The sequence below is a fragment of the Budorcas taxicolor genome, chromosome 4 (genome assembly GCF_023091745.1).
Source record: "Budorcas taxicolor isolate Tak-1 chromosome 4, Takin1.1, whole genome shotgun sequence".
NCBI classification, from domain to species: Eukaryota; Metazoa; Chordata; class Mammalia; order Artiodactyla; family Bovidae; genus Budorcas; species Budorcas taxicolor.
The window spans coordinates 73,987,883-74,014,419 of record NC_068913.1 but is presented as its reverse complement, the minus strand read 5'-3'; the positions used below and the strand labels follow the sequence as shown (position 1 = coordinate 74,014,419).

General features: G+C 39.2%; 1 protein-coding gene across 1 annotated transcript in view; it reads right to left on the bottom strand.

Moving 5' to 3' along the window:
- Positions 1 to 26,537, bottom strand: part of ADAM22 (ADAM metallopeptidase domain 22) — a 229,574-nt gene that overhangs the window by 179,547 nt on the left and 23,490 nt on the right. Inside the window, exon 3 of the mRNA XM_052638378.1 lies at positions 10,753 to 10,829. Coding sequence (XP_052494338.1) covers positions 10,753 to 10,829 — 77 coding nt within the window. The remainder of the gene's footprint in view (positions 1 to 10,752; positions 10,830 to 26,537) is intronic.

The window sequence follows — 26,537 nt, the reverse complement described above, 5'->3', positions numbered from 1 at the left end:
CTGGGGAAATCTTGAACCAGCAGAGAAAACCAATTACACTCACCTCAAGGTGTTAATTGCAGAGTTAAGCCACTACACACCTGTTGCTTGTCAACCTGCTCCAGTCCTGAAAACTACCTGTCCTTGCCTAAGTACAACATCAGAGGAAATTAGGAGCCAGAGTTAAAGCAGGAAGGCTGTGCAATCCTGATCTTTTCTACCCCTCATGCAGGAGGAACGACTGTGACAAAGATGTATCTGGTGTCTGGACTGTATTGTGTCTGGGCTATTGTTTAAAGTTGAATAAGCCATCCTTTGAAAGCCACTGTCACGTCATGGGAGTCAAGTCAGAACAAAACTCTGAAAACAGGGGTTCAGTTTCACCTTCTGAGAGTGGACGTCCCAACTGCTTTTTACCTGGAACTAGGATGTAAGGTGCGCCTTGGACAGGAAAAAGAAAGAACTTCCTCTCTGCTCTGCCTGACTCTAAGCAGAGGGCATGTCTTTGTGCACCTGGTGGCAGCACCGACCTTCACAAGAAGGACTGTGGACGGGTTTGGGCTTCTGGGTTCTTAGAGGGACCACTCCTGGCAGATGTTAGCAGCCATCACCTTGCGGAGGATAGCTGTGCTCAGCAGAGCAGCTGTCACAAGCTTCTATCTGAGGCAAGAATAGAGTGGCAAGACAAAAGAGTAGAGAACAAACCTCACAAACAGTTGAGGGAAAGAGACACTTGGAGATGCAGGCAATTTACAGCAGGAAAACCAGCAGGGACTTGTGCCATGGTAATTTAAATAAAAACAGGAAGTGGGATTCCCTTTTATAGTCACCAGCAGAGAGGCCAGAAACAATGAATTATCCAACATAGACAATTATCCTACATTATCCAATGTAGAGCTTATCCTCTACGGTCAAGAATAATTTCTCATAACAGGAAACATTAACATAATAAACACAAAAAGTCAGTTAAGAAAATCTGTATGTTCACTGCATTGATTAAAAAGGTATTCAAGAAAATCTAATACTCTTTAAAAAAAGGAAAAAACTTAAACAAGACATGGGATATTGGTCTAACACGATAAAAACTTTGTTGTTCTGTCACTCAATCGTATCCAACTCTTTGCTATCCCATGGACTGAAGTATGCCAGGCTTCCCTGTCCTTCACCATCTCCCGAAGATTGCTCAAACTCATGTCCATTGAGTCAGTGATGCCATCCAACCATCTCACCCTATATCGTCCCCTTCTAATCCTGCCTTCAATCTTTCCCAGCATCGGGGTCTTTTCCAATGAGTCGGCTCTTCACATCAGGTGGCCAAAGCACTGGAGCTTCAGCTTCAGCATCAGTCCTTCCAATGAATATTCAGGACTGGTCTCCTTTAGGATTGACTGGTTTGGTCTCCTTGCTGTCCAAGGGACTCAACAGTCTTCTCCAACACCACAATTCAAAAGCATAAATTCTTCAGCACTCGGCTTTCTTTATAGTCCGACTCTCACATCCATACATGACTACTGGAAAAACCATAACTTGAACTAGACAGACCTTTGTTGGTAAAATAATGTCTCTGCTTTTCAATATGCTGTCTAGGTTTGTCATAGTTTTTCTTCCAAGGAGTAAGTGTCTTTTAATTTCACGGCTGCAGTCATCATTTGCAGTGATTTTGGAGTGCAAAAAAATAAAGTCTGTCACTGTTTCCATTGTTTCCCCATCTATTTGCCATGAAGTGATCAGACTGGATGCCATGATAAAGACTAGCTCTCAAAAATCAAGAATCAACATCCTGCTTAACAACAAATTCTAGAGATACTCCTATCCTCAAAAGAACCAAGAGAAAAATGTTATTATCATCAAATAATAGAATTCAGGAACTTCTAGAAAAAGCACTAGAGTGTGTAACAGTAATAACTATCGTCTTGCAAAGACAACTAAAGCTCTCATGATTTTCCAGTCATGTTACTATCAAACTATAAAACCCAAAGAAACAATCAACAGCCATTAGTAATATTAAGAATGATACTAGTAATTAATTATAAAATATGATGGAAAAAATCTCCACAGTAGCAACAAAAAAACATAATTCCCATGAATATGTTCTACATGAAATGTGTAAGACCTACAAAAACCAAAGTACTAAATTTTACTGCGAAACAGAAAAAAGATGCTTAAACTTAAAAAACAACAACAATCACAATGATATAGATGGAAAGACTTAGTACCATAAAAGGTGCACTTTTCTCAAATTAAATTATAGGTTTAGTGGCAGTCCAGTTAAAATTCTAAAAAGACAGTGACAAAATTACCCTAAATTTCCAACTAAGAATAGACAAAAATATCTTAAGAAATTTTGCAAAATAAAACTAACAAGAGAGGTTTCCATGCTAGATGTTAAAACACTTTAAAAAGCTATGATAAATGGTATAGTGGTACTAGGCCCAATAACTAATGAACAGATCTTTAGAAGAGATTGCCTTCAGAAGACAGTAAAATATACAAAAACTAAATATGATGCAGAAAGGATCATAAATCAGTATGGAAATGAGTGAATACTGCAACTTATGGTGTAAAAATATTAGTTACATCTGCTTAGACTATTATTTAAAGTCTTTCCTGTGGCCTAAAAGGATCCTTCTACTTTTCTACATGATTTGGGTCTCTCTACCATCAAAATTTCCCTGGTGGCCCATATGGTAAGGAATCCACCTGCAGTGCAGGAGACCTGGGTTTGATCCCTGGGTTGGGAAGATCCCCTGGAGAAGGGAATGGCTACCTACTCCAGTATTTTTGCCTGGTGAATTCCACGGACAGAGGAGCCTGGCAGGCTACACTTCTCGGGGTCACAAAGAGTCGACATGATCGAGCAACTAACACACACACCATCAACCTCATTTAATAACCTCTTGGCTCCTGTTCCAATCTTCTACGCCATCTTCCTGTCTCTCAAACACACTAAGCTTACTTCTGCCTCCAGGTCTTGATACGCACTGTTCTTTCTCTCTGCCCTTACAGCCAAATGTCATCTTCTTAGAGACGGCCTGATAACAACTGCTGCTTAAATTAAAAAAAAAAAAAAACCAACAGCAACAACCACAGTGATATGGATGGAAAAACTGCTCAGAGAGCATCCTCACCTCCACATCAGGCACCTGCTATTAATGGCACCATCACTCTCCAAAATTACTTTGTTTGTTAACATGTTCATTGCTTTTTCTGACTAGAATACAGGCTCCCTAAGAATAGGATACTTATTCCCTCATTCTATTGAAGGAAGATGAGGAAAGAAGAACTCTTACCATTTACTAAAGGTTTAAAAATGAAGACACATGTATACATATGAATTATGTACATGTGTGTCTGCATTCATATGTGTTATGTACCTATGTGTGTGTGCATCTTATGTATACATACATGAGCACATATATTTATATACACCTACATGTGTATACAAAATGAAGGCAAGGACCATTATTGATAAGAACTATTCAACACAGATTTGTGTTCTACATAATAATTTGTATTAAATGTACATATAAACAAATATTTACCATAATGAATTATGTTAAACAAGATAGTTACAGATTTATTAGTAACAGTGAGAAATCTCTTATGTTATTCTTTATCATCACATAATACCATTATTTAATTATAATATTATCCTCCTCACTTATTTTTATCCACACTGTAAACATCTTATTTACCACACTGAAAATTGGACATGGTTAAGTAAATGAGACTTAACCTTCAGTTCCAATTGAATTCATGCCCTGTCTTTTACTTATTGTGACTCCCAGTTTTATTGCAAATTCAAGAGTCCCAGTGGAAAGCAAGCATGTGATTCCCCTAAATGAAAGAAGACTGGACTTGCCCATCTGAATAGAATTTGGGTGTTCCTTGTCTGAGCTTTCTCCTGTTTCTCCTCCCACCACATCCCCATCCCCAAACCCTGGCTCCTCATCACCTCCTATCTGCATGGGCAACCCATCTACTGCCATCTACTGTTACGTTTGAGTCTTTAGTGTCCTCCCTACCCCCAGTGCCCTGGTGAAGTAGGAAAAAAAGCTGATATCAGAGGGAGATGGGAGCCTCAGGACGGGGGGACACATGTACACCCATGACTGATTCATGTCAATGTATGGCAAAACCACCACAGTATTGTAAAGCAATTAGCCTACAATTTAAATAAATAAATAAATTTTTTAAAAATTGTAAATCAACTATACGTCAATAAAAAGAATTTTAATTAAAAAAAAATCACAGAGTGAGAGAAACTATTATTTTGTTGTTACTGATGTAAGAAGATGAAGAGGAAACAATCTATTTAAAAAAGTCAAAATTTACAAGTTGGATCATCCTAAGATCTGATAGCTGGACAGCAGAATCTCTTCCAAATGCACACACACTACTATATTTAAAATAGATGACCAACAAAGACCTACTGTACAGTACAGAGAGCTCTACTCAATAATAATCTAAATGGGAAAAGAATTTGAAAAAGAATATAGATACATGTATATGTGTATAACTGAATCCCTTTCCAGTACACCCATCTGAAACAGACATTTTTGATCAACTATAATTCAACATAAAATACAATTTTAAAAAATCATCGACAAAAAAACAGACGGGTTCTCTCTTTACTGTTATGTATTTCACATCCTAGAACAACCAACCACAGTTCACGTGGAATATTTGCTCCTTGCATGGTGGGGGGTGTGGCGTGTACATGAATGTGTATGTGTGGTTTACATCTGTCAGGCCACCTATTGTAGAAAAAAATCACGGAGTTGTATAAAAAATATTTTCAGTATTTTTGCATTCCTTTACACAGTTTAATCATCTACTTCTTAAAGAAGAAAGGAGAGAGTTACAGGAACAGACTTGGCCTGAATTGTTTCAATAATAGAGTTAAATGTCTTTATTAAGCCTTTTCTTTCTGAGGAATGGTTCACAGTAAAGTGTAACACCAGTTGCTGACCTCTGGAACAATCCAGTGTTGGCCTCAAGACTTGTTTGACCAGGCCAAATCAGGTCAGGACAGGCATATGTTTGGTTTTATTAACATATCTGTCCAAAAGAGTGAAATTCCACAACTGTATGACCCCTTAAAGGCATTGAGAACTGCTTCCCACCCTTCCTAGTCTTGATAATACAGGAACTGACTGTTCTTTTCATTTTTAACCACCCCATAGTCTTTATCTGCTGCCTGTATGAGTTAGGACCCAAAGATTGAACTATTATATAATTTGGTTACAGACAAACTTGCTTCCTGAACATTCAGAAGGAGTATTATATAATGACACTTTTCCTTCCTTCCAATCTAAAAATACATATTTTGGGGATCCACTCTGCAACTGGAATTCAGCTACACAAGGACTTGACTTGCCTCCAGTTTAAAACAAGAGCAAAAAAAAAAAAAAAAAAAAAAACGACCTATTCCACAGCCCTGGAATTGCTTCATAAAGCAAACAGCTTAGATTGAAGAGTTCCCCAGATGGTGGAGTAGGAAGACCCTGGGCTCACCTCCTCTCAAGGGTATCCCAAAATGACAACTATTTACAGAGAAACCACTGATGTGAAAGACCAGAACCTACCAGAAAAAAACCTTCTACAATTATAGATATAAAGGAGGAACTGCAAGGAGGCAGGTAGGAGAGGTGACAGTTGCCATATAGTTGAGACCCACAGCAGTGGGTGGGCAAATCACACATGGGAGAAGAGCTAGAACTGCAGAGATTGTCCCCTAGGAGTGAGGAATCAGAGCCCCACACTGTGCCCCCCAGCCCAAAGGTCCAGCGCCAGGAAGATGAACCTACAGAATGTCTGGGTTTAAAGGCCAGCAGAGATTACTTTTGGGGGAAGCCAGAGGGCTGAGGAAAATAGAGACTCCACTCTTAAAGGTCACACGCAAAATCTCACGTGCTCTGGGACCCAAGGCAGAAGCAATAATTTGAAAGGAGCCTGCATCAAACCTACCTGATGATTTTGCAGTGTTCCAGAGAGACAGGAGGCACCAAGATGCTGGTGGCAGACATTTTGGGGAGCAAGTTCTACCACGTGGACACTGGCCCTGGTGGGCACTATTCTGGAATCCTCCCTCTAACTTATTAGCTCCAAGACCCAGCTCTGCCTGCCAGCCAGTAGACATTAGTACTGGAACATCTCAGGCCAAGCAACGAGCAGGAGGAGACACAGCCCCACCCACCAGGAGGCTAGCTGCCTCAAGACCCACTGAGTCCACAGCCAATCCTGGACACGGCTTTGTGCATCCACCAGGGGTCCCAGGACCTGGCTCCACACACCAGGATGCAAACATTAGTTTCAGAACACCAAGGGTCCTGGAGCCAGAGGCGCTGGGATTCTGCTTTGCTCACACCGGCCCCGGAATCTTCTTCCCTGCCACGCCCCCTCCTCCCCAACCCTCAACATCAGTCCCACCCCGCGTCTGGCTCCATTCACCAGTACAGAAACACAACTTCAGGACATCCTCGACCCCCCAGCAGCTCTATCAGGAATTGGCCTCAACCAACAGTGATCCAACACCAGTTCTGAGACCCCTGGATTCTGTAGCCAGAGACCCCAGGACTAGACCCTGCCCACCAACAGGCTGATTCAAGATTTGAGACATCTCAGGCCCCTCAGACAGTGGTCCTAGGGTCTAGCCCCACCCACCAGTCTTGGGATTCCCAGGGCCCTGCAGTCAGAGCCCTCGGGACCCAGTTCCACTCACCAATGAGCCAGCCCTATCGCTGGGAACCTTCGAGGTTCCGCAGCCAACCTTGTCATTACCTGGCCCCACCAGCCAGTAGCCAGAAGCCTCTACACAAGGGGCAACCAACTGAACAGGGAGGCCAGTCATGTCAAGCAGCATGCCCACAGTAGTCAGCACACTACATCAGAAGCACCCACACAACCCACATAGGCAGAACCCCTATAGCACATAGCAGTGATGACCAGAGCTACTAGAACACTACAAAAGGCCAGTTCTCCAACACTGGGAAAAGTAACCAATTCACCATATACACAGGATGAAATTTTGCATTTTCAACAACATAGATGGACCTAGAGCCTAATATGCTTAAAGAAATCAGTCAGTCAAAGACAAATACTTTATGTTATCACTTATATGTGGAACCTAAAACACACACAAAAAAGAATCAATATGACAAAACAGAAACAGATTTACAGATATTTAAAATAAACTAGTGCTTGGAAAATCCCATGGATGGAGGAGCCTGGTAGGCTGCAGTCCATGGGGTCGCTAAGAGTTGGACATGACTGAGCGACTTCACTTTCACTTTTCACTTTCATGCTTTGGAGAAGGAAATGACAACCCACTCCAGTGTTCTTGCCTGGAGAATCTCAGGGATGGCAGAGCCTGGTGGGCTGCCGTCTATGGGGTCACACAGAGTTGGAGACGACTGAAGCGACTTGGCAGCAGCAGCAGCAGCAGAATAAACTAGTGGTTTCCAGTGGGGCTAGGGAAGAAGGGGGTGGGTAATACAGGGATAGAGGATTAAGAGATACAAATCACTATGTATAAAATAAATTATCTACAATGATATATTGTACAGCACAAGGAATATAGGTATTATTTTATGTCAGATGGAGTATAATCTATGAAAATTTTGAAACACTATGTTGCAATCTGGAACTATCATAATGTTGTAAACCAGCTCTATCTCAATTTTAAAAACTTAAGGAGAAAAAGTAAATTAAAAAGTATGTTAAATAAATATTATGACACCGATGAGTGAGAAAAAAGAAGGAAGGAAGGAAAGAAAGAAGGATAAAGAAAGCAATGGAGGAAGAGTGGGAGGAAAGGAGAGCGAGAAAGAAAGAAGGAAAAGCTTAAAGAGCAAAATAATCAATTTTTCATCTTTCTGCTCCCTAACCAGCATAACCACAAGACAATATATAAAGTGAAACCATGAAATAAAAACATTCTCCATAAATATAAGGAAAAAACCCTTTGTATAAAATCATTCTAGATCATACAATATAAAGAAAATAGATATTTGACACCTATGTTTAATATAGATCATAGCCAAAAAACAAAACAAAACACAGTTTGCATATTTCTCAGTCCAAACAATCTCTATTTATGCCATTTATGCCATTATTTTATCCTTGTACTGCACTAAGGGTGGAGTTTCTTGCCCCTATCTCGAAAGAAATTTTGCTGCACCCTTACTATTCTGTTTCATGCTCTGATAAGTATGGCCATAGGTACTTCTCCTTCAGGAACAGAAAGCTTTAGGGCTCAGATATCTCCAGAAGAAGTCAGGTGACTTGGGAAAGATGAATAAATATCCTTTCTTCATTGGGGTACTGAAAGTCAAGGCATTACCACTGTCAGAAACCAGAAAACAAAGCAGGAGCTATTCCCAGAAACTATTTAAAGGAAGGATGGGAAAGAGTCATTAAAGTAAGAGTCTTTCCGAACCATACCCAGACTTTCCAAATCATGCCCAGATACATATCTGCACTTTTAGAAGCCAGCCCCAAACACTTGCCCTCTTTCTCTTTTTTATTTTCAGTTCAGTTCAGTCGCTCAGTCATGTCTGACTCTTTGCGCCCCCGTGAATTGCAGCACGCCAGGCCTCCCTGTCCATCACCAACATCCAGAGATCACTCAAACTTATGTCCATTGGGTCGGTGATGCCATCCAGGCATCTCATCCTCTGTCGTCCCCTTCTCCTCCTGCCCCCAGTTCCTCCCAGCATCAGAGTCTTTTCCAATGAGTCAACTCTCCATGAGGTGGCCCAAGTATTGGAGTTTCAGCTTTAGCATCATTCCTTCCAAAGAACACCCAGGACTGATCTCCTTTAGAATGGACTGGTTGGATCTCCTTGCAGTCCAAGGGACTCTCAAGAGTCTTCTCCAACACCACAGTTCAAAAGCATCAATTCTTCAGCGCTCAGCTTTCTTCACAGTCCAACTCACACATCCATACATGACTACTGGAAAAACTATAGCCTTGACTAGACGGACCTTTGTTGGCAAAGTAACGTCTCTGCTTTTGGATGTGCTGTCTAGGTTGGTCATAACTTTCCTTCCAAGGAATAAGCGTCTTTTAATTTCATGGCTGCAGTCACCATCTGCAGTGATTTTGGAGCCCCCCAAAATAAAGTCTGACACTGTTTCCACTGTTTCCCCATCTATTTGCCACGAAGCGATGGAACCAGATGCCATGATCTTATGTTTGTTTTGTTTTTTTAATTTTTGGTCACACTGCATGGCATGCGGGATCTTAGTTCCCAACCAGGGAATTTCCCCTTGAAGTGGAAGCTCAAAGTCTCAACCACGGTACCACCAGGAATCCCTGACATCTTTCTTTTTTGCTGCCTCATTCTTCCCCAACTGACAGCCTCCACTCTCATCAGTCATCTCCTCTATCTCCTGGCCTACTCCAGCCTTTGGTTTCTAGGTCAATATGACTTCCCATTCTAGACTTTAGTGCCTAACCTGTGCTAAGGATGCATCAGTAAAGGAAAATTAATCTCAGTCCTCAGGAGCTTAAATTCTAGTGGGAGGAAAAAGACCAACAATAAAAATTAGTTAAAAATTAAAATATAGATAACTAGTTGACCGTACAACAATGCTGCTCAGCAAATTTTTGACCTGCAAAAATGTCCATTTCATGAGTCAAACTTTATATTAAATGGTGATAATATTATTTTTAAAATTAAGCAGGGAAGAATAGGTAGTAGGGTGGATAGGGAGGTAAGCACACAGACGGTAAATTAAAACAGGGCAATCAGTCTCCAAGTGGTAAAATTATATGAGATGGTTTTTCTGCTCTTTCATTATTCTTCTAAGGAGCATGCATTCCTTCATAATGAGTTTAAAATAAAAACTTTATGACATCAAAATTGCTGAAAAACTGAAATGAGTCATTGTTATTTTAGCCACTAAGTTGTGTCCGACTCTTTTGTGACTCCATGCACTGTAGCCTTCCAGGCTTCTCTGTCCAGGGGATTTTCCAGGAAAGAATACTGGAGAAGGTTGCCATTTCCTTTTGTAGGGAATCTTCCTAATCCAGGGATCAAAGCTGCATCTCCTGCATAGGCAGGTAGATTCTTTACCACTGAGCCACCAGGGAAGCCCAAAATGCATCATACAACCATCAATTTTACGGTATTTACATCAAGGAAGAATATAAGACAGATCATATTAACACAATCTTATTCATGCCCTATGAAACTGGAAAGTCACACCCTACGAAATTGAAATTCACACCCTAAAAAACATTATGTAGTATAAAATATCTAACATATATGTTCTAAGCCATGAATTTTAAAAATAAGAAATAAACTACTTTAATCAATATTGTACAATTTTGTTACACTTTTTAATATACATGATCAAAGAACAAAACAATGCAAAATATTAAAGTATTTCCCTCAATTTTGCATTCTTGAATCTGTTATACTTGTTCAATTTCAAATGGATATCCATTTTCTGTTATTTATCAGACTTTATAACTTATAGTCAATAGGTATCATAGTTTCAAATGTAGCATTTAACTGTTATTGGAGAATGAACTGGCAATCCTCTCCAGTATTCTTGCCTGAGAAGTCCCATGGACAGAGGAGCCTGGTGGGCTATGGTCCATGGGGTCGCTAAGAGTCGTACTTGACTTACTGACTAAACAACTACAAACTGTTACAGGAAGATGAAGTAAAATGTAGGAAGCAAACAAAACTTTACAGAAGGATAAGAAAGTAGATTCAATGTGTATCTAAAAACAGTGCATGCAGCTCAGGAAAGACTTACTGATTTAGGAGGACATCAAGAATAAAAGATGTTCCAAAGGCGTCCAGCTGGAAGCTTGCCTGGTCAACGTGAGTCAACTGCAATATCAAAAAGATAAGAGGAATTTATTATGCGGCCATGGAGATCTGATGATAAGCATATCTCATGGTCCTCTGAAAGTTTTATAATATTAATTAGAAAATCAATTCAACATGGAAGTGAAATAAAAACAAAGTAAAACTTTACCTTCTTTGAAGCCATTCACTAATCTAAAGTACCACTTAACCAAGGAAGGCAAGTACCCTCCCTTTCTGCTTTATCTCAAGTGACTAAATATTTCATTTCCAAGAAGACTGAACTACATTTCATTCTGGTTTAAATGACTGACTCTTTTAAAATTAAGCTTTGCATATTAAAAAAGAAATAGGGAAAATAAGTTAATGCCAGACTAGATTAGTATGATGAATGTGATCTATTATAAGGAAGATATCTAAACTTCTAAAAACCCTTTTCATCCTATCTCAAATACATACTTTAAAAGTAATAGTTCAGTTCTAATTTACCAAATGGGATTTCATCAAGGTTTCTGCAATTCCTAAGAGAAAAACTGAACCCTCTCCCATCTACTGCAAACATCACCCATTAAAATTTTACTGGGAAAACCCATCACTATTTCCCATGCCATTTTAGGGACTCCCAGAAAAAATCACAAGGGATTCTAAAAAACATACAGTGTTATCAATAATATTAACATATTGAATAACCACATGCATTAACTGAAAAGAGTAAGCAAAACTATTTATTCCAACTCCTCATATAATAGAACTACACCTAAGCAGTAGAACTATAAATTATTTGATTTTTTTTGGTGCTATATTTATCTATAGCATCCAAAATTTCTACAGTAAGCATGTATAATTCCTGCAGTAAGCATGTACAATTCCTTCAGTAAAAAAAAAAAAAGCAAACACTATTTTAGAGATGTAAATCATCTGAGCAACTATATTTATGTAGTATGTGAGGGAGATGGTGGTGCTGCTCCCCAAGAACCAGAGCATCTCAGTAAGGGTCATCCTAGGATTCTGTGGGACACAAAAGGCACCTCAACCATATCTGGGATTTCCACTCTCATCAGACTATGGTATCAGGAGAAAGGAGAGAGCTTAATAATGATAAAGCTTTCTGGAATCAAAGGATAGCCCTTCAGTTTTAAAGTCTTTGAAATAAATGAGCGTGGGAGAATGCTAACACATTCTGATCATCATGAAATCCCAAGGGTGAAGAACTCTCTGGATACTTCTTAGCCTCATTAAACATTCAACCCCCTAACTACTCACTGTTCCCAATTAACACGCTGGTTATTACCAAATTCTGACTTCTCTTCTATGATAGTTCTTGGAGCCACACCTTACTCTTCATTTCCATGTATGCCACAGCTCATATCCTCTTTAATCTTTCTAAAACTGACACTACCATGTGAAAATAGATAGCTAGTAGGAGGCTGCTGCATAACACAGGGAGCTCAGCTCAGTGATCTGTGATGATCTAGCGAGGTGGGATGCGGGGTGAGGTGGGAGGATCAGGAGGGAGGGGATATATGTATGAATGCTCAGCTGCTCAGCTGTATCCGACTCTTTGCGACCCCATGGACTGCAGCCTACCAGGCTCCTCTGTCCATGGGGTTTTCCAGGCAAGAATACTGGAGTGAGTTGCCATTTCCTACTCCAGGGGATCTTCTCAACCCAGGGATCAAACCCATGTTTCTTGCATGCCCTGCATTGCCAGGCAGATTCTTTACCACTACAGTCACCTGGGAAGCCTGAATAAATATATATATACATATAGCTGATTGACATTGTTGTATTGCAGAAATTAACACAACACTGCAAAACAATTATGCTCCAATTAAAAAAAGAAAGGTGACTCCTTACCAAAATAAAATCCTAACTATAAGTCCTATATTTTCTACTACATCAAACACAAACTTTCTCTCTCTGCATATCAAGAGCCTCAACAATCATCCCCACCTCGGACATAAAGCAAACAAGTCCCGAGGGACTCAGTCATATCCCATTTGCACTCAGTTCTCTCTTCTACTCTTTAATTCCACAAGTTTTGTGCATTCTAACCTTTTATGTAGCTTTCATGACTGTGCTTTTAAAAACCAGACCCTGAGGTGGTGATCTTTACCAAGGCCATTTCCCAGAAATGGCTCTACCCACCTTTCAAGACTTCCCTAGTGGGGCTTCCCTGGTGGCTCAGTTGGTAAAGAATCTGCCTGCAATACAGGAGACCCAGGTTCAATCCCTGGGTCAGGAAGATCCCCTGGAGGAGGAAATGACAATCCACTCCAGTATTCTTGCCTAGAGAATTCCATGGATGGAGGAGCTTGGCAGAATACAATCCGTGGGGTTGCAAAGAGTTGGACATGACTGAGTGACTAACACTTCAGCACTTACAATTTGTATTAATTCTGTCTAATTCTTCTATTTTCTTTTTCCTGCAGCTACAGTTTACAGCTGGTACTTGTATTTTATTGACCTCACTCAAGTCCCAAGGAGAAACCAGTGACTTGAATTCAAAAAAGAAATCTATTGACAGCATGGTTAACTGCTGTTTAGTGAAAAATGTTTGTATTATTGATAGTAAAAGGAATGGGATTATATTAATAGTGTTTTAGTGTAAGACAGGCTTCCTTAGACTTTATGCGAATTGGTTCATTCGACAAATATCTTCTGAGAGTCTACCAAGTGCTGGAATGCTTTTGATTTGGGGGACAAAGTGGTGAAGAAGGCTGCCCATGTTTCCCCTCTAGTGGGGCTTATCCTCTAGTGGAGGGAGACAGAAAGTGACAATTAAATAAAATGACACGAAATGAAAAATAAATTTAGAATATAAACACACTGTTCTCAGAGTTAATAAAACATGGTAAACAGGAACCAGGATAGATGGGGTTCTAGGTAGTATGGAGGCCTCTCTGAGGAGGTAACACCTGGTTGATGACCGTAATGATTAAAAGGGATCTACGATAGATAGATCGTAGATCTTGAGTCCCTGGGACTGCAAGGAGATCCAACCAGTCCATTCTGAAGGAGATCAGCCCTGGGATTTCTTTGGAAGGAATGATGCTAAAGCTGAAACTGCAGTACTTTGGCCACCTCATGCGAAGAGTTAACTCATTGGAAAAGACTCTGATGCTGGGAAGGATCGGGGGCAGGAGGAGAAGGAGACGACAGAGGATGAGATGGCTGGATGGCATCACTGACTCGATGGATGTGAGTCTGAGTGAACACCAGGAGATGGTGATGGACAGGGAGGCCTGGCGTGCTGCGATTCATGGGGTCGCAAAGAGTCGGACACGGCTGAGCGACTGACCTGAAGTGAACTGACAATAGATAGAATAACAGCCCCTAAAGATGCCCACACTGTAATCTCTGGAACCTATGAACATGTTACCTCACATGGCAAAAGGGCTTTGAAGATGTGGTTAAGTTAAGGACCTGGAGATGGGGAGTACATTGGATTATCCAGGTGGACCCATTGTAGTCACCCCAGACTTATAAAGGTCAGAGTCAGAGAAGGAAATGTGATGAGGATTCTCTAGGCAAGAATACTGGAGTGGGTTGCCATGCCCTCCTCCAGGGGATTTTCCCATTTGAGGGATCGAACCCTGGTCTCCCACATTGCAGGCAGAGTCTTTATCATCTGAACCACCAGAGAAGCCCAAGAATACTGGAGTGGGTAGGCTATCTCTTCTCCAGGGAAACTTCCTGACCGTGGAATTGAACTGGGGTCTCCTGCACTGCAGGCGGATTCTTTACCAGCTGAGCTACCAGGGAAGCCCTGTCATAGTGAAAGTAGAGATTAAACTGAGGTGAGGAAAAGACCACATGCCAAGGAATGTTGGCAGCTCTAGAAACTAGAAAAAGGAAAAAGAGCCAATTCTCCCCTGGAGCCACCAGAAGGAGCATAGCCCTGAGAACACCTTCATCTTAGCCTTTTAAGACCCAGTTCAGGCTTCTTATCTCCAGAACTGCAAGAAAATTAATTCCATTGTTTTAACATTAAATTTTCAGTACAACATGTTACAGCAGCCATGGGAAGCTGGTGTAGCATCACTAGCAATGTTCCTGAACATTTAGAAAAGTAACTCCAATAACAAGTTGATTGCATCAGTATTCAATGTCATTTTCCTCCATGGCTTGGTTAAAAACCAAGGCACTTGCAACAGTGACACTCACAAACAAGGCACTGACACTCATGATGGTACCAGGATCAAACTCCAAACACAGAGGGACTTCCCTGAAGGTTTAGTGGCTAAGAATCCACGCTCTCACTGCAAGGGGTTCAAGTTCAGTCTCTGGTCAGGGAACTAAGATCCCACATGCCAAGCTGCATGGCCAAAACAAAAACAAACAGACAAACAAATGAAAGTTCCAATATAGGACTTCCCAGCCTAACCAAACTTGCAGTGGTGATCACTGAAATACACATTAGCCTTTTTTTTTTTCTTGCATTCTGGATAATCTCCTACCACTCGGGGACTTGCAATCCCCATATGTCTGACTTAACCAGTAGGCCGAAGAGAAGAAATGTATTTACTTCTTCAGGTTAGCTTGGAGAAATACTAAATTAAGTAGAATTACACAGAATTCAGGCAATATTAACAATCCAGCTTATTACTTAACACTTTTGAAGTGAGCCAGGACGGCTCACAGAAAGTTAATCTTAAACCTTACCTTCTTAGCTCAAAGGAAAAGAAAACATTTAAGAAGAGAGAACTAATCTACTGAAGATTTTCCTCTTTATTTTGGTGGGGGAGTACCTAACATATATTGCTCCCTGAATTCTAATATTGATTAACTTTAACTAGAAGATTCAAAGGTAACAATGACTCTTAGAGATATTTGAAAATTATTATTTTGCAGAAATGTACTTTTTCAAATTACTTTGTAAGAATGACTTGTGATTTTAAAATCTTAAATGCTTCGTTATCATAGAATAATATTGAGAGAACCCCTGGAGCTCATTTAAGGTACATCCTTATTTTACAAATAAACTGAGCCATGTGGGCAATGTCATTTCCAAATCATATTGGTAGTAGGGCAGCATTTCACCTCCTGGCAGGTCTTTCCCACCATGCTTCATCTCTTTGCTTTCATTCTGCAGTTTGGAGGTGCTTGCAGTTTTTCCTGGGTTCTAAAGAGCACCATTAGAGCATATGAGAAGACAATCAAACCATGACAATCTTTGGAACTATTGACTCCATCAGAAAAGTCAAAAACATTACCACATCTGACACAAACCACAACCTTAGAAATTAAGAATCATAGTTTACAACACACATAGAAACCAATTTTTAAGGGAAAAAAATTACAAAGGTAATGGTGAAATGTTTGTGTTTTAAGCAGTGAGGCTGACTTTGATCATAGCTGTGAAAAAAGACTAAGGGAGAAAAATGGAAAAACATAAAATAACTAACCAGATGGCAATAAAACTTAATAAATCAATATAATTACATAAGGATAATTTAAATTTCAAATTTCAAAAATGAATCATAGGATTTTAAGACCAGAAAACCTGATACAATCCCCAGATTGAGGCCTATTTATTATTCACGGGCAAGAGCTAACATTTAAATGTGAAGTTAATATAACCTCCATGCTCCTTATGCATTTTGCTTCTTGGCAACCTGTTTTTTTCTCTTCAGTTCTCCCAGAGCCAATGAACTAGGGCCAACCTACAGAATCCAAAGAGCAGCTATAAATTAACTTTTCGAGCTTGTGTTATTTACAACCTTTTTTTTTTAAAACAAAGATGCACTAAAACTTTCACAGTAGAATCAGAAATTTGACACAAGGAGAAAGACAGGTAGTTGGATTTTTAATTAAGCCAACCTAAATAATCAATCCATGAATATTAATAGAGTGAGAGTAGTACCAATAAAACGGAATTGTGCAACAGGATACTTCTGTAAATAATTAACAAAATTAAAAAGAAGTCTTCAATGCATGTAACAGAGTCTTCAGCTATTCTGCATCCTAAATTCCTTTTGACATTTTATTGCTTCTACTTTGTTTTTTAAGAAATACAAATGCAATTTTTTGCATCCAATACTTTCGGTTCAATAAAAAACAAAAACACCACTAATTAGTTTTATCTATTTTCCCTGTTTTTCTACATCAGACAAGGCAACTGAAGAATCACCATAACCTCTCTGTAATTACTCCTCTACCTTATGCAAACTTCTGACAAAACAGCTCAAAGAGACTGATATAGCTTATTAACATTAAGATCCCTCATTCTGGAGTTTCTTACAACCACATCAATAATATAGTTTTCTCCTGTCTACTTAGTTAAGATATGGAACTTATTGCAGCAGAATTGTATAACAACAGCATTTTTAACAGAGCATTATACTCAGTAGATCTACTTAATACATAAATTAATAGAATATATGTGAGAACATTAGTGCTTTCTATCCTTAATTCTATATCTATGACTCTATGTTAAATACCTACCTCTTTTCATCTGGTTAACTCAATCATACCCATGGCTGTCCTAATCTACACTATATTTGACACTTACTTTACATACTATCACAGTGCTCTTAAAATCCAACCTTCTACATTTAACATTGTAAGAACCAAATAGTGTTCAACAACAGAACATGTTAAAACAAAATGAAAGAAAACAAAAAAACATAGCCTTTAAAGCCAAGCAGACTGGTTTTGAATTCTAGGTCTTCCATTTATTAATGGAACAAACTAGGGCAAATTGTTTAATGTCTCTGAACTGAAAGTCTCTGCCTCTAAAAGACCAAAAATAATAAAAAACACTTCTATAGCTTTATTGTGAAAACTGAAGGAAAGTTACAATGTATTCAACCTTGGTGGAGCACTGACCATACCTCTGGAAATACACAGGGCCTTGAGTCAGACATGTAACCCAGGAAACTCACAGTCAAAAAAAGAAATCATTAACCAAAGTATTACAAAATATTTCAAAGTCCAATAATCAGTTCAGTTCAGTTGCTCAGTCGTGTACAACTCTTTGCAGCCCCATGGACTGCAGCATGCCAGGCTTCCCTTTCCATCACCAACTCCCAAGGCTTGTTCAAATTCATACCCATCAGGTTGGTGATGCCATCCAACCATCTCATCCTCTGTTGTCCCCTTCTTCTCCCACCTTCAATCTTTCCCAGCATCAGTGTTTTTTCCAGTGAGTCAGTTCTTCACATGAGGTGGCCGAAGTATTAGAGTTTCAGCCTCAGCATCAGACCTTCCAATGAACATTCAGGACTGATTTCCCTTAGGATTGACTAGTTGGATCTCCTTGCAGTCCAAGGGACTCTCAAGAGTTTTCTCCAACACCAAAGTTCAAAAGCATCAATTCTTCAGTGCTCGGCTTTCTTTTTAGTCCAACTTTCACATCCATACATGACCACAGGAAAAACCACAGCCTTGACTAGACGGACCTTTGTTGGCAAAGTAATGTCTCTGCTTTTCGATGCTATCTAGGTTGGTCATAACTTTCCTTCCAAGGAGTAAGCGTCTTTTAATTTCATGGCTGCAATCACCACCTGCAGTGATTTTGGAGCCCAAGAATATAGTCTGTCACTGTTTCCATTGTTTCCCCGTCTATTGGCCATGAAGTGATGGGACCGGATGCCATGATCTTCATTTTCTGAATGTTGAGTTTTAAGCCAGCTTTTAACTCTCCGCTTTGACTTTCATCAAGAGGCTCTTTAGTTCTTCTTCACTTTCCGTCATAAGGATGGTGTCATCTGTGTATCTGATGTTATTGATATTTCTCTCGGCAATCTTGATACCAGCTTGTGCTTCATCCAGCCCAGCATTTTACATGATGTAGTCTGCATATAAGTTAAATAAGCCAACAGAAGAGAAGACTCTATATGTGGACATCACTAGATGGTCAATACCGAAATCATTGATTATATTCTTTGCAGCCAAAGATAGAGAAGCTCTATACAGTCAGCAAAAACAAAACTGGGAACTAACTGTGGCTCAGATCATGAACTCCTTATTGCCAAATTCAGACTTAAATTGAAGAAAGTAGGGAAAACCACTTTTTCAGGTATGACTTAAATCAAATCCCTTACAGTGGAAGTAACAAATAGATTCAAGGGATTACATCTGATAGACAGAGTACCTGAAGAACTATGGATGGAGGTTCATGACATTGTACAGGAGACAGTGATCAAGACCATCCCTAGGAAAAAAAAAATGCAAAAGTGGAAAACAGTTGTCTGAGGAGGCCTTACAAATAGCTGTGAAAAGAAGAGAAGTGAAAGGCAAAGAAGACAAGGAAAGATATACCCATTTGAATGCAGAATTGAAAAGAATAGGAAGAAGAGACAAGAAAACCTTCCTCAGTGATCAATGCAAAGAAATAGAGGAAAACAATAGGATGGGAAAGACTAGAGATCTCTTCAAGTCCAAAAACAGATATATGTGAAAGATTTGTATCTTTTACAGCAGACCTCTGGCCATAAGATTACAGAGGAGGTACTTTTCAGACCAAGGGTGCAGGGGAAAGCACTCCTAATAACGGATCTACAAAGACACAAAAATAGAAAATGACTCAGCACATTCAAGGATGGAAGGACATGCTATATTCCTGAGACAGAGAATGGGAGGCATCTATTGTAGGAGAACAGGCTAGAACCCCAGTGGCAAAGAATTTTCAGACCAGTGGTTGTCAATCCCGATTGCATATTGAACCAGTGAACCAGTAAAGTTACTCAGTCCTGTCCAACTCTTTGTGATCCCATGGATTGTAGCCTACCAGGCTCCTCCATCCATGGAATTTTCCAGGCAGGACTACTGGAGTGGGTTGCCATTTCCTTCTCTGGGGGATCTTCCCGACCCAGGGATCAAACCCAGGTCTCGCGTGTTGCAGACAGACACTTTACCGTCTGAGCCACCAGGGAAGCCCGCATATTAGGCTACATATGCGGCCCTAAGATCGTATATTAGGCTTACTCAGAAAGCTCTTTACTTATTTTTATTATGTATTTATTTACTTTTTTTTGGAGTATAATTACCTTACAATGTTGTGCTAGTTTCTGCTGTACAATGAAGTGAATCAGCCACATGTATGCATATATCCCCTTCCTCCTGATCTCTCAACCTCCCTCCCATTCCTTCCATCCCACCCCTCTAGGTCATCATAGAGCAACAAGCTGAGCTCTCTGTGTTACACAGCAGCTTTCCACTGGCTATCTATTTTGAGCATAGCACTGTATATACGTCAGTGCTACTCTCCCAATTTGTCTCACCCTCCTCTTTCCCTCTGCATCCACAAGCCTCTGTCTGCATCTCTATTCCTTCCCCGTAAATAGGTACATCCGTACCATTTTTCTAGATTCCATATATATCCATTAACGTATGATATTTGTTTTTCTTTTTATGACTTATTCATTCTGCATGACAGACTCTAGGTCTATCCACGTCACGACAAATAACCCAATTTTATTCCTTTTTATGGATGAGTAATATTCTATTATACATATGGAGCACATCTTCTCAGAAATATTTTTTTAAAAAATACCAATGCCTGGGCCCCAAACTCAGAGATTCTAATTCTTTTAGTCTAGAATGGATCCTGGGCATCAGTATTTTTTAAAGAACTACCCTGTGATTTCTGAGGGTGGCCAAGGGTTAAAAACCACTAGTATAAAACAATGTAAGAAATGTACTCTTTATCCTGGAAACAGTAATAAATGGATGTAAAAGCCTTTGAGATGATAGATGTTCGATAAATACCTCCTTTCCCATCTCTTCACAGTTTATGACAAAATATGTTTAGTTTTGAAATAATGATATACTTATCAAATTCTCACATATTTCTTGCAAGAAAAATGTATGCTCTTGTGACAGTTTACTGCTTGAATTTTTTTGTTGAATTCAACCAAAATAATAAATGTTTTAAAAGTTAAAAAAAAAAAAAAAAAGGAAGGGGACAGTAGAAAAGGCAAAAAAAAAAAAGAAAAGGAAGAAGAAGAAAAATAGATCCCATCTGGTGGCCTTCCAGATAAACTGAAAGCCAAGAAGTTTACAGAAACATCTCTACAAGCACCTTAGCATACTCTTTTGCACATAGCAGGCTCAAAAAAATTTTAAAAAAGAAGAAGGAAAAGGAGCACTAGATTGGAATTCCCACGAAAATTTTTAAAGAGCTCTCTGTGACAGTCTAACAGGTAATCAATTACCATGGAATGCCTCTCTAGTTGAACTTGCTCTATAATGCAAATACCAATTCTTGCTATTATTTGCTGTGAAAAACTTTACGACTGATGCAAACATGTCCCATTGTTGTGGACATGCACCTATTTAGGGATGTGTTATCCAAGAACAAAGATTATGTTATGCAGATCTCAGCACACAGGAACGCAAGATGAAGCCACACATACCATCAAAAAAAAAAAAGAAAAAGGTTCTTAGATGAGTTCATGTTATAAAATTTTATATTGGAGTATAGTTGATAAAAAATGCTGTGTTAGTTTCAGGTCTACAGCAGAGTGATTCAGTTATACACATCTTAGGAGGCACACTCTGAATTAGCCTTACTGAGTTTCCAGTTCTGATGTCACTGAAAGGCCTCGATTCTGTGATTCCTGGTGGCCAAGGACCCTTCTCTCCAGTGGCTGCTGCTCCAACAAGCTGGGGTGGGAGGATGCTGTGCAGACACTGGCATCAGCTCTGACTTTCTCATCTCCATTCAGGAAGTTAGGCAGCCTCATTACCTATTTATGCTCTGCTATATTCTGATAAATCAGTCTCTCCATCATCTTGGCCATTAACTGCCCATTACTAGGACTTCATTTTGGACCTGAACAAGAAAACGCTTACTCACACAGGCCTGAAAGTAGAAGCAGATCTTTATGATCTTTAGCAGCCTGAGAACAATACAATATGTAGTCATAGTGAGCTGTAATTAAATCTGAGTGCAAGGAACCCCAATGTTTGAATGCAATAAAATCAGCAGACAACATCCCACAGAAGAACCAGTCCTGGGAAACTGATACTTTCCCTTAATGGAAGAAAGGCTTAGGAGAAAGATTACAGGTCTTCCTGGCCCCACTGCTGATAGGACATTTCATTTATGGAGCTACTAAAACTTTCTCATTTTGTTTCTCGCAAAATGATAACTAAAAATAGTATGAATTACAGGTTGCTGCAAGAAAAGTACTTTAAAATTTTTGTTTATGGTGAAAAAATGGATAAAAGCTTGCTGTGAAGCATAATGTAACTACTGAGAGCTAAATAAGAGACAGGTAAAAAGAACAGAGGAAGGGAGAGGCAGTTAAGCTATTACATTATCAAATGAATGACTAGTCAGTTCAGCTCTAAATCGGATAATTTTAAAAGCAGGCCTGGAAATAAAGGTTGTCTCTGCCAGCTGGGTCACAGTCCTTCCTGGAGGCAACTTCAGAAAGAGGTCAAGTCCAAAGAATAAAATTAAGAATGGTGAGTTCTTCACATCAAGATTCACTTCAACCAGTTGTTATGTGAATGGATTTTTGTTTGCTTGCTTGCTTAATTTCATCTTCCTTGTATGGATATCAGAGGCATCTGAGAATTAAGGCTCAATACATGAAAGAGCCAGCTCCCAGAATTAGAAGAAAGAAATCACTGACCAAAATGTCATGATGAATACTGGTACATAAGAATTCCATGGCATTTTCTTTAAGAAAAAAATTACATAAGGTAAGAAAGTTTTTTCTTTCCTAGAACTAAAGACTAACACTACACAACTATAGAGACTTTCTGCTCACACACACACACACACACACACACACACACACTCTCACACAATATATACATACATATATACACATATATATATATATACACATATATATATATATACTAGATGTTCAAGCTGGTTTTAGAAAAGGCAGAAGAACCAGAAAACAAATTGCCAACATCATCGAAAAAGCAAAAGAAAATATCTATTTCTGCTTTATTTTCTATTTCCAGAAAAACATCTATTTCTGCTTTATTGACTATGCCAAAGCCTTTGACTGTATGGATCACAATAAACTGTGGAAAATTCTGAAAGAGATGGGAATACCAGACCACCTGACTTGCCTCTTGAGAAATCTGTATGCAGGTCAGGAAGCAACAGTTAGAACTGGACATGGAACAACAGTCTGGTTCCAAATAGGAAAAGGAGTATGTCAAGGCTGTATACTGTCACCCTGCTTATTTAACTTCTATGCAGAGTACATCATGAGAAACGCTGGGCTGGAGGAAGCACAAGCTGGAATCAAGATTGTGGGAGAAATATCAATAACCTCAGATAAGCAGATGACACCACCCTTATGGCAGAAAGTGAAGAGGAACTAAAGAGCCTCTTGATGAAAGTGAAAGAGGAGAGTGAAAAAGTTGGCTTAAAGCTCAACATTCAGAAAACAAAGATCATGGCATCTGGTCCCATCACTGCATGGGAAATAGATGGGGAAACAGTGGAAACAGTGTCAGACTATATTTTGGGGGGGCTCCAAAATCACTGCAGATGGTGACTGCAGCCATGAAATTAAAAGACGCTTACTCCTTGGAAGGAAAGTTATGACCAACCTAGATAGCATCGAAAAGCAGAGACATTACTTTGCCAACAAAGGTCCGTCTAGTCAAGGCTGTGGTTTTTCCTGTGGTCATGTATGGATGTGAGAGTTGGACTGTGAAGAAAGCTGAGCGCTGAAGAATTGATGCTTTTGAACTTTGGTGTTGGAGAAAGACTCTTGAGAGTCCCTTGGACTGCAAGGAGATCCAACCAGTCCATTCTAAAGGAGATCGGTCCTGGGTGTTCTTTGGAAGGAATGATGTTAAAGCTGAAACTCCAGTACTTTGGCCACCTCATGCAGAGTTGACTCATTGGAAAAGACTCTGATGCTGGGAGGGATTGGGGACAGGAGGAGAAGGGGACGACAGAGGATGAGATTGCTGGATGGCATCACCGACTCAATGGACGTGAGTTTGAGTAAACTCCAGGAGTTGGGTGATGGACAGGGAGGCGTGCTGCGATTCATGGGGTTGCAAAGAGTAGGACACGACTGAGTGACTGAACTGAACTGAAACTTCAAAAGGACCATATTCTTCCTTTATTATTTAAACTATACAAGTTTTCCAAAAACATATGCTTATGCTTAGTTGCTCAGTCATGTCCAACTCTTTGAGATCCCATACAGTGTAGCCCACCAGGCTCCTCTGTCCATGGGGATTCTCCAGACAAGAATACTGTCTTCCAGGGGATCTTCCCAATCCAGGGATCAAACCCAGGTCTCCCACATTGCAGAGATTCTTCACTGTCTGAGGTACCAGGTAAGCCCCTCCAAAAACTTAGCTGAGAAAAATCTAGTAAAACATTTCAAGAACAAAGATTCAGCATAAAAGAAAAAGAAGAAAAGGGAAGTCTCTAAAATCAACGATCCTCAGAAGATGTTTGTTTTTTATCTGTAACTTGATAGATAATGCTTTCTTTATTGAAACATAAAATGAATACAAACCCCTGCAAAACGACCTATTTATTTTTACGATTCCCAAGTAGTTAGAATGAAGATTGGTTGGAATAACATACCAGTTACCTCAATTATCATAGTTTCAAAGTGAAGGAAGGAATGGATATGTGTGTGTGCATTTGTGTGTGTGTGTGTGTGTGTGTGTGTGTGTGTGTGTGTTTATGTGAGAGAGAGAGAGAGATTGAAAGCAAGTATGCAGATTACCAGTCATCACTGAGGATCACTGAGGAAAGCATGTCTCAAAATCACGTCTTCTTTCAATACATACATAGGTTACAACATAGCAAGAATCTGCTGTGGAGACTCAGGATGACATGAATGTGTCCAGCAAATTCTTAAACTGATGGGCTTCCACATACTGCCACTTGGTGTCTCCAAGCTGCTTTGAAGAGTAACTCCTTGCCCTTAAATTACAGGGGAATTGAAAAAAAATCATTCATGATGCATGTTTATTAGAAAATACAAATGAGAAAAAATTTGTTACAAGTATCTGGTCTGTAGTCTCTTTTGGATATAAACTTCAAAAGCATCTGAATTTAAACAAATATACAACACTGTAAAGCAATTTTCCTCCAATTTGAAAAGAAAGAAAGAAATTAAAGAGTGAAAATTTTTAAACACATAATTAGGAACTATTTAAAAGGTAGCAAAACAATGAAATTACTCTATTGGACAACAGTAATAAAAGAAACTCTAGAAATTACTTTTTCTTACACTTCCATTATTTATTGGCACTAGTGGCTACTGGCCCCTATGATAAGTAGATCAAACATGTTACTTAATCCTTAGCACAAAACACTTTCCCTGGTAAAGTGAAATGCCTTTTAAAAATACATTGACTATAAACGTTAATTAAGGTTGGGTTTGTGTATTTCTCAGTGTTCTTCTTAGATAGACTGTAGTTCAAGTGAACTAGAATAAAGCACAAGCTCTAATGTTTACTGAATGCTTGACAAAATATCTGAAAAAAAGGAACAGTAATAGTTTTCTTTAAATATTTATGGGATGCATTCAATACTATGCAAGAAATTTAGAAACATACAGAGTTCACAGTAAATATTCAAAAAGTATTGTTGTTGTGCTTACTATTCTATTAGATGCATAAAATCCATAAAACATTTTAAGTTCAAAATTAAATATGAATGTTTTGTGTTCCTTATTATCTCTCTGCTATTTAAAATTGTGGTTAATGAACCAGAGACTGCAGCAGCACTAGTTAAATGAGCTTATTAAAAAAGTAGAATTCAGGCCCACTGGAACTACTGAATCTGCATTTTTACAATATCCCCAGTGTATTTGTTACCCATTCAAAATTAAAAGGTACATAATAGAATCAATGAAAACTAGATTAAATATTGCTGACACTTCATGTACACAGACCACCATTTAAATGGGCTCTTTGGATATGTTAAGTGATCTGAAGAAAATATTTATGTCAGTGAAATCAAGATAATTTTTCATTGAGTAAAACTTACACATCTATATATGGATGACATTCTATATTTTTAAGATATACTCAGGTGTGAATGTACAAAGGATATTAAATAGATCAGTGCTATTCGTAAAAATAAATTCGTAAATACATTGACTATAAATAATCTCTTATAGTAGGATTTCTATCTCTAATTAGAGATACTGTTATTGAGACATAAAAACTCACCAAACCAAGTCAACGTTATCCATTGTACATCCAATAATGCTTGCACATGCATGTACGTGGGTACATGTGTACACACCATAGCTTATAGCCAATGTTAACATAGAAAATAATTACTACTTGAAACAAGTAAACTCTGTAAAGCGCTGGTAATCCAACTCTAAAAAGATCTGATAGGAAGAATAGCTGCTGCCCTAAAAAAAGATCCTCACTGGAGGGTGTGTGGACCTAGGACAAGCTAACAGTATATAGTGACACAAAGTCAGAATCAAATGCAGACTATCCCATAGGCCCAAAATGTCTTCACTGCAACAAAATAACACAACAAAATTTCTGAGATTTCTAACTATTGTTTTGAATTTGTGTCTTCATATAAAAAGAAAACAAAATCCTGGTCTGATGACTTTTTTTTTCTTTTTGGCCACATCGCACAGGTTGTGGGATCTCAGTTCTCCAACCAGGGATCAAATCCATGCTTCCCTGCGTTGGAAGCATGAAGTCTTAATCACTAAACCTCCAGGGAAGTCCTTGACCACTCTGTGCTTCACTGGTATGAACTCAACTCTAGATAGGAACAATATCATGCCAGAGGTTGATGAACCT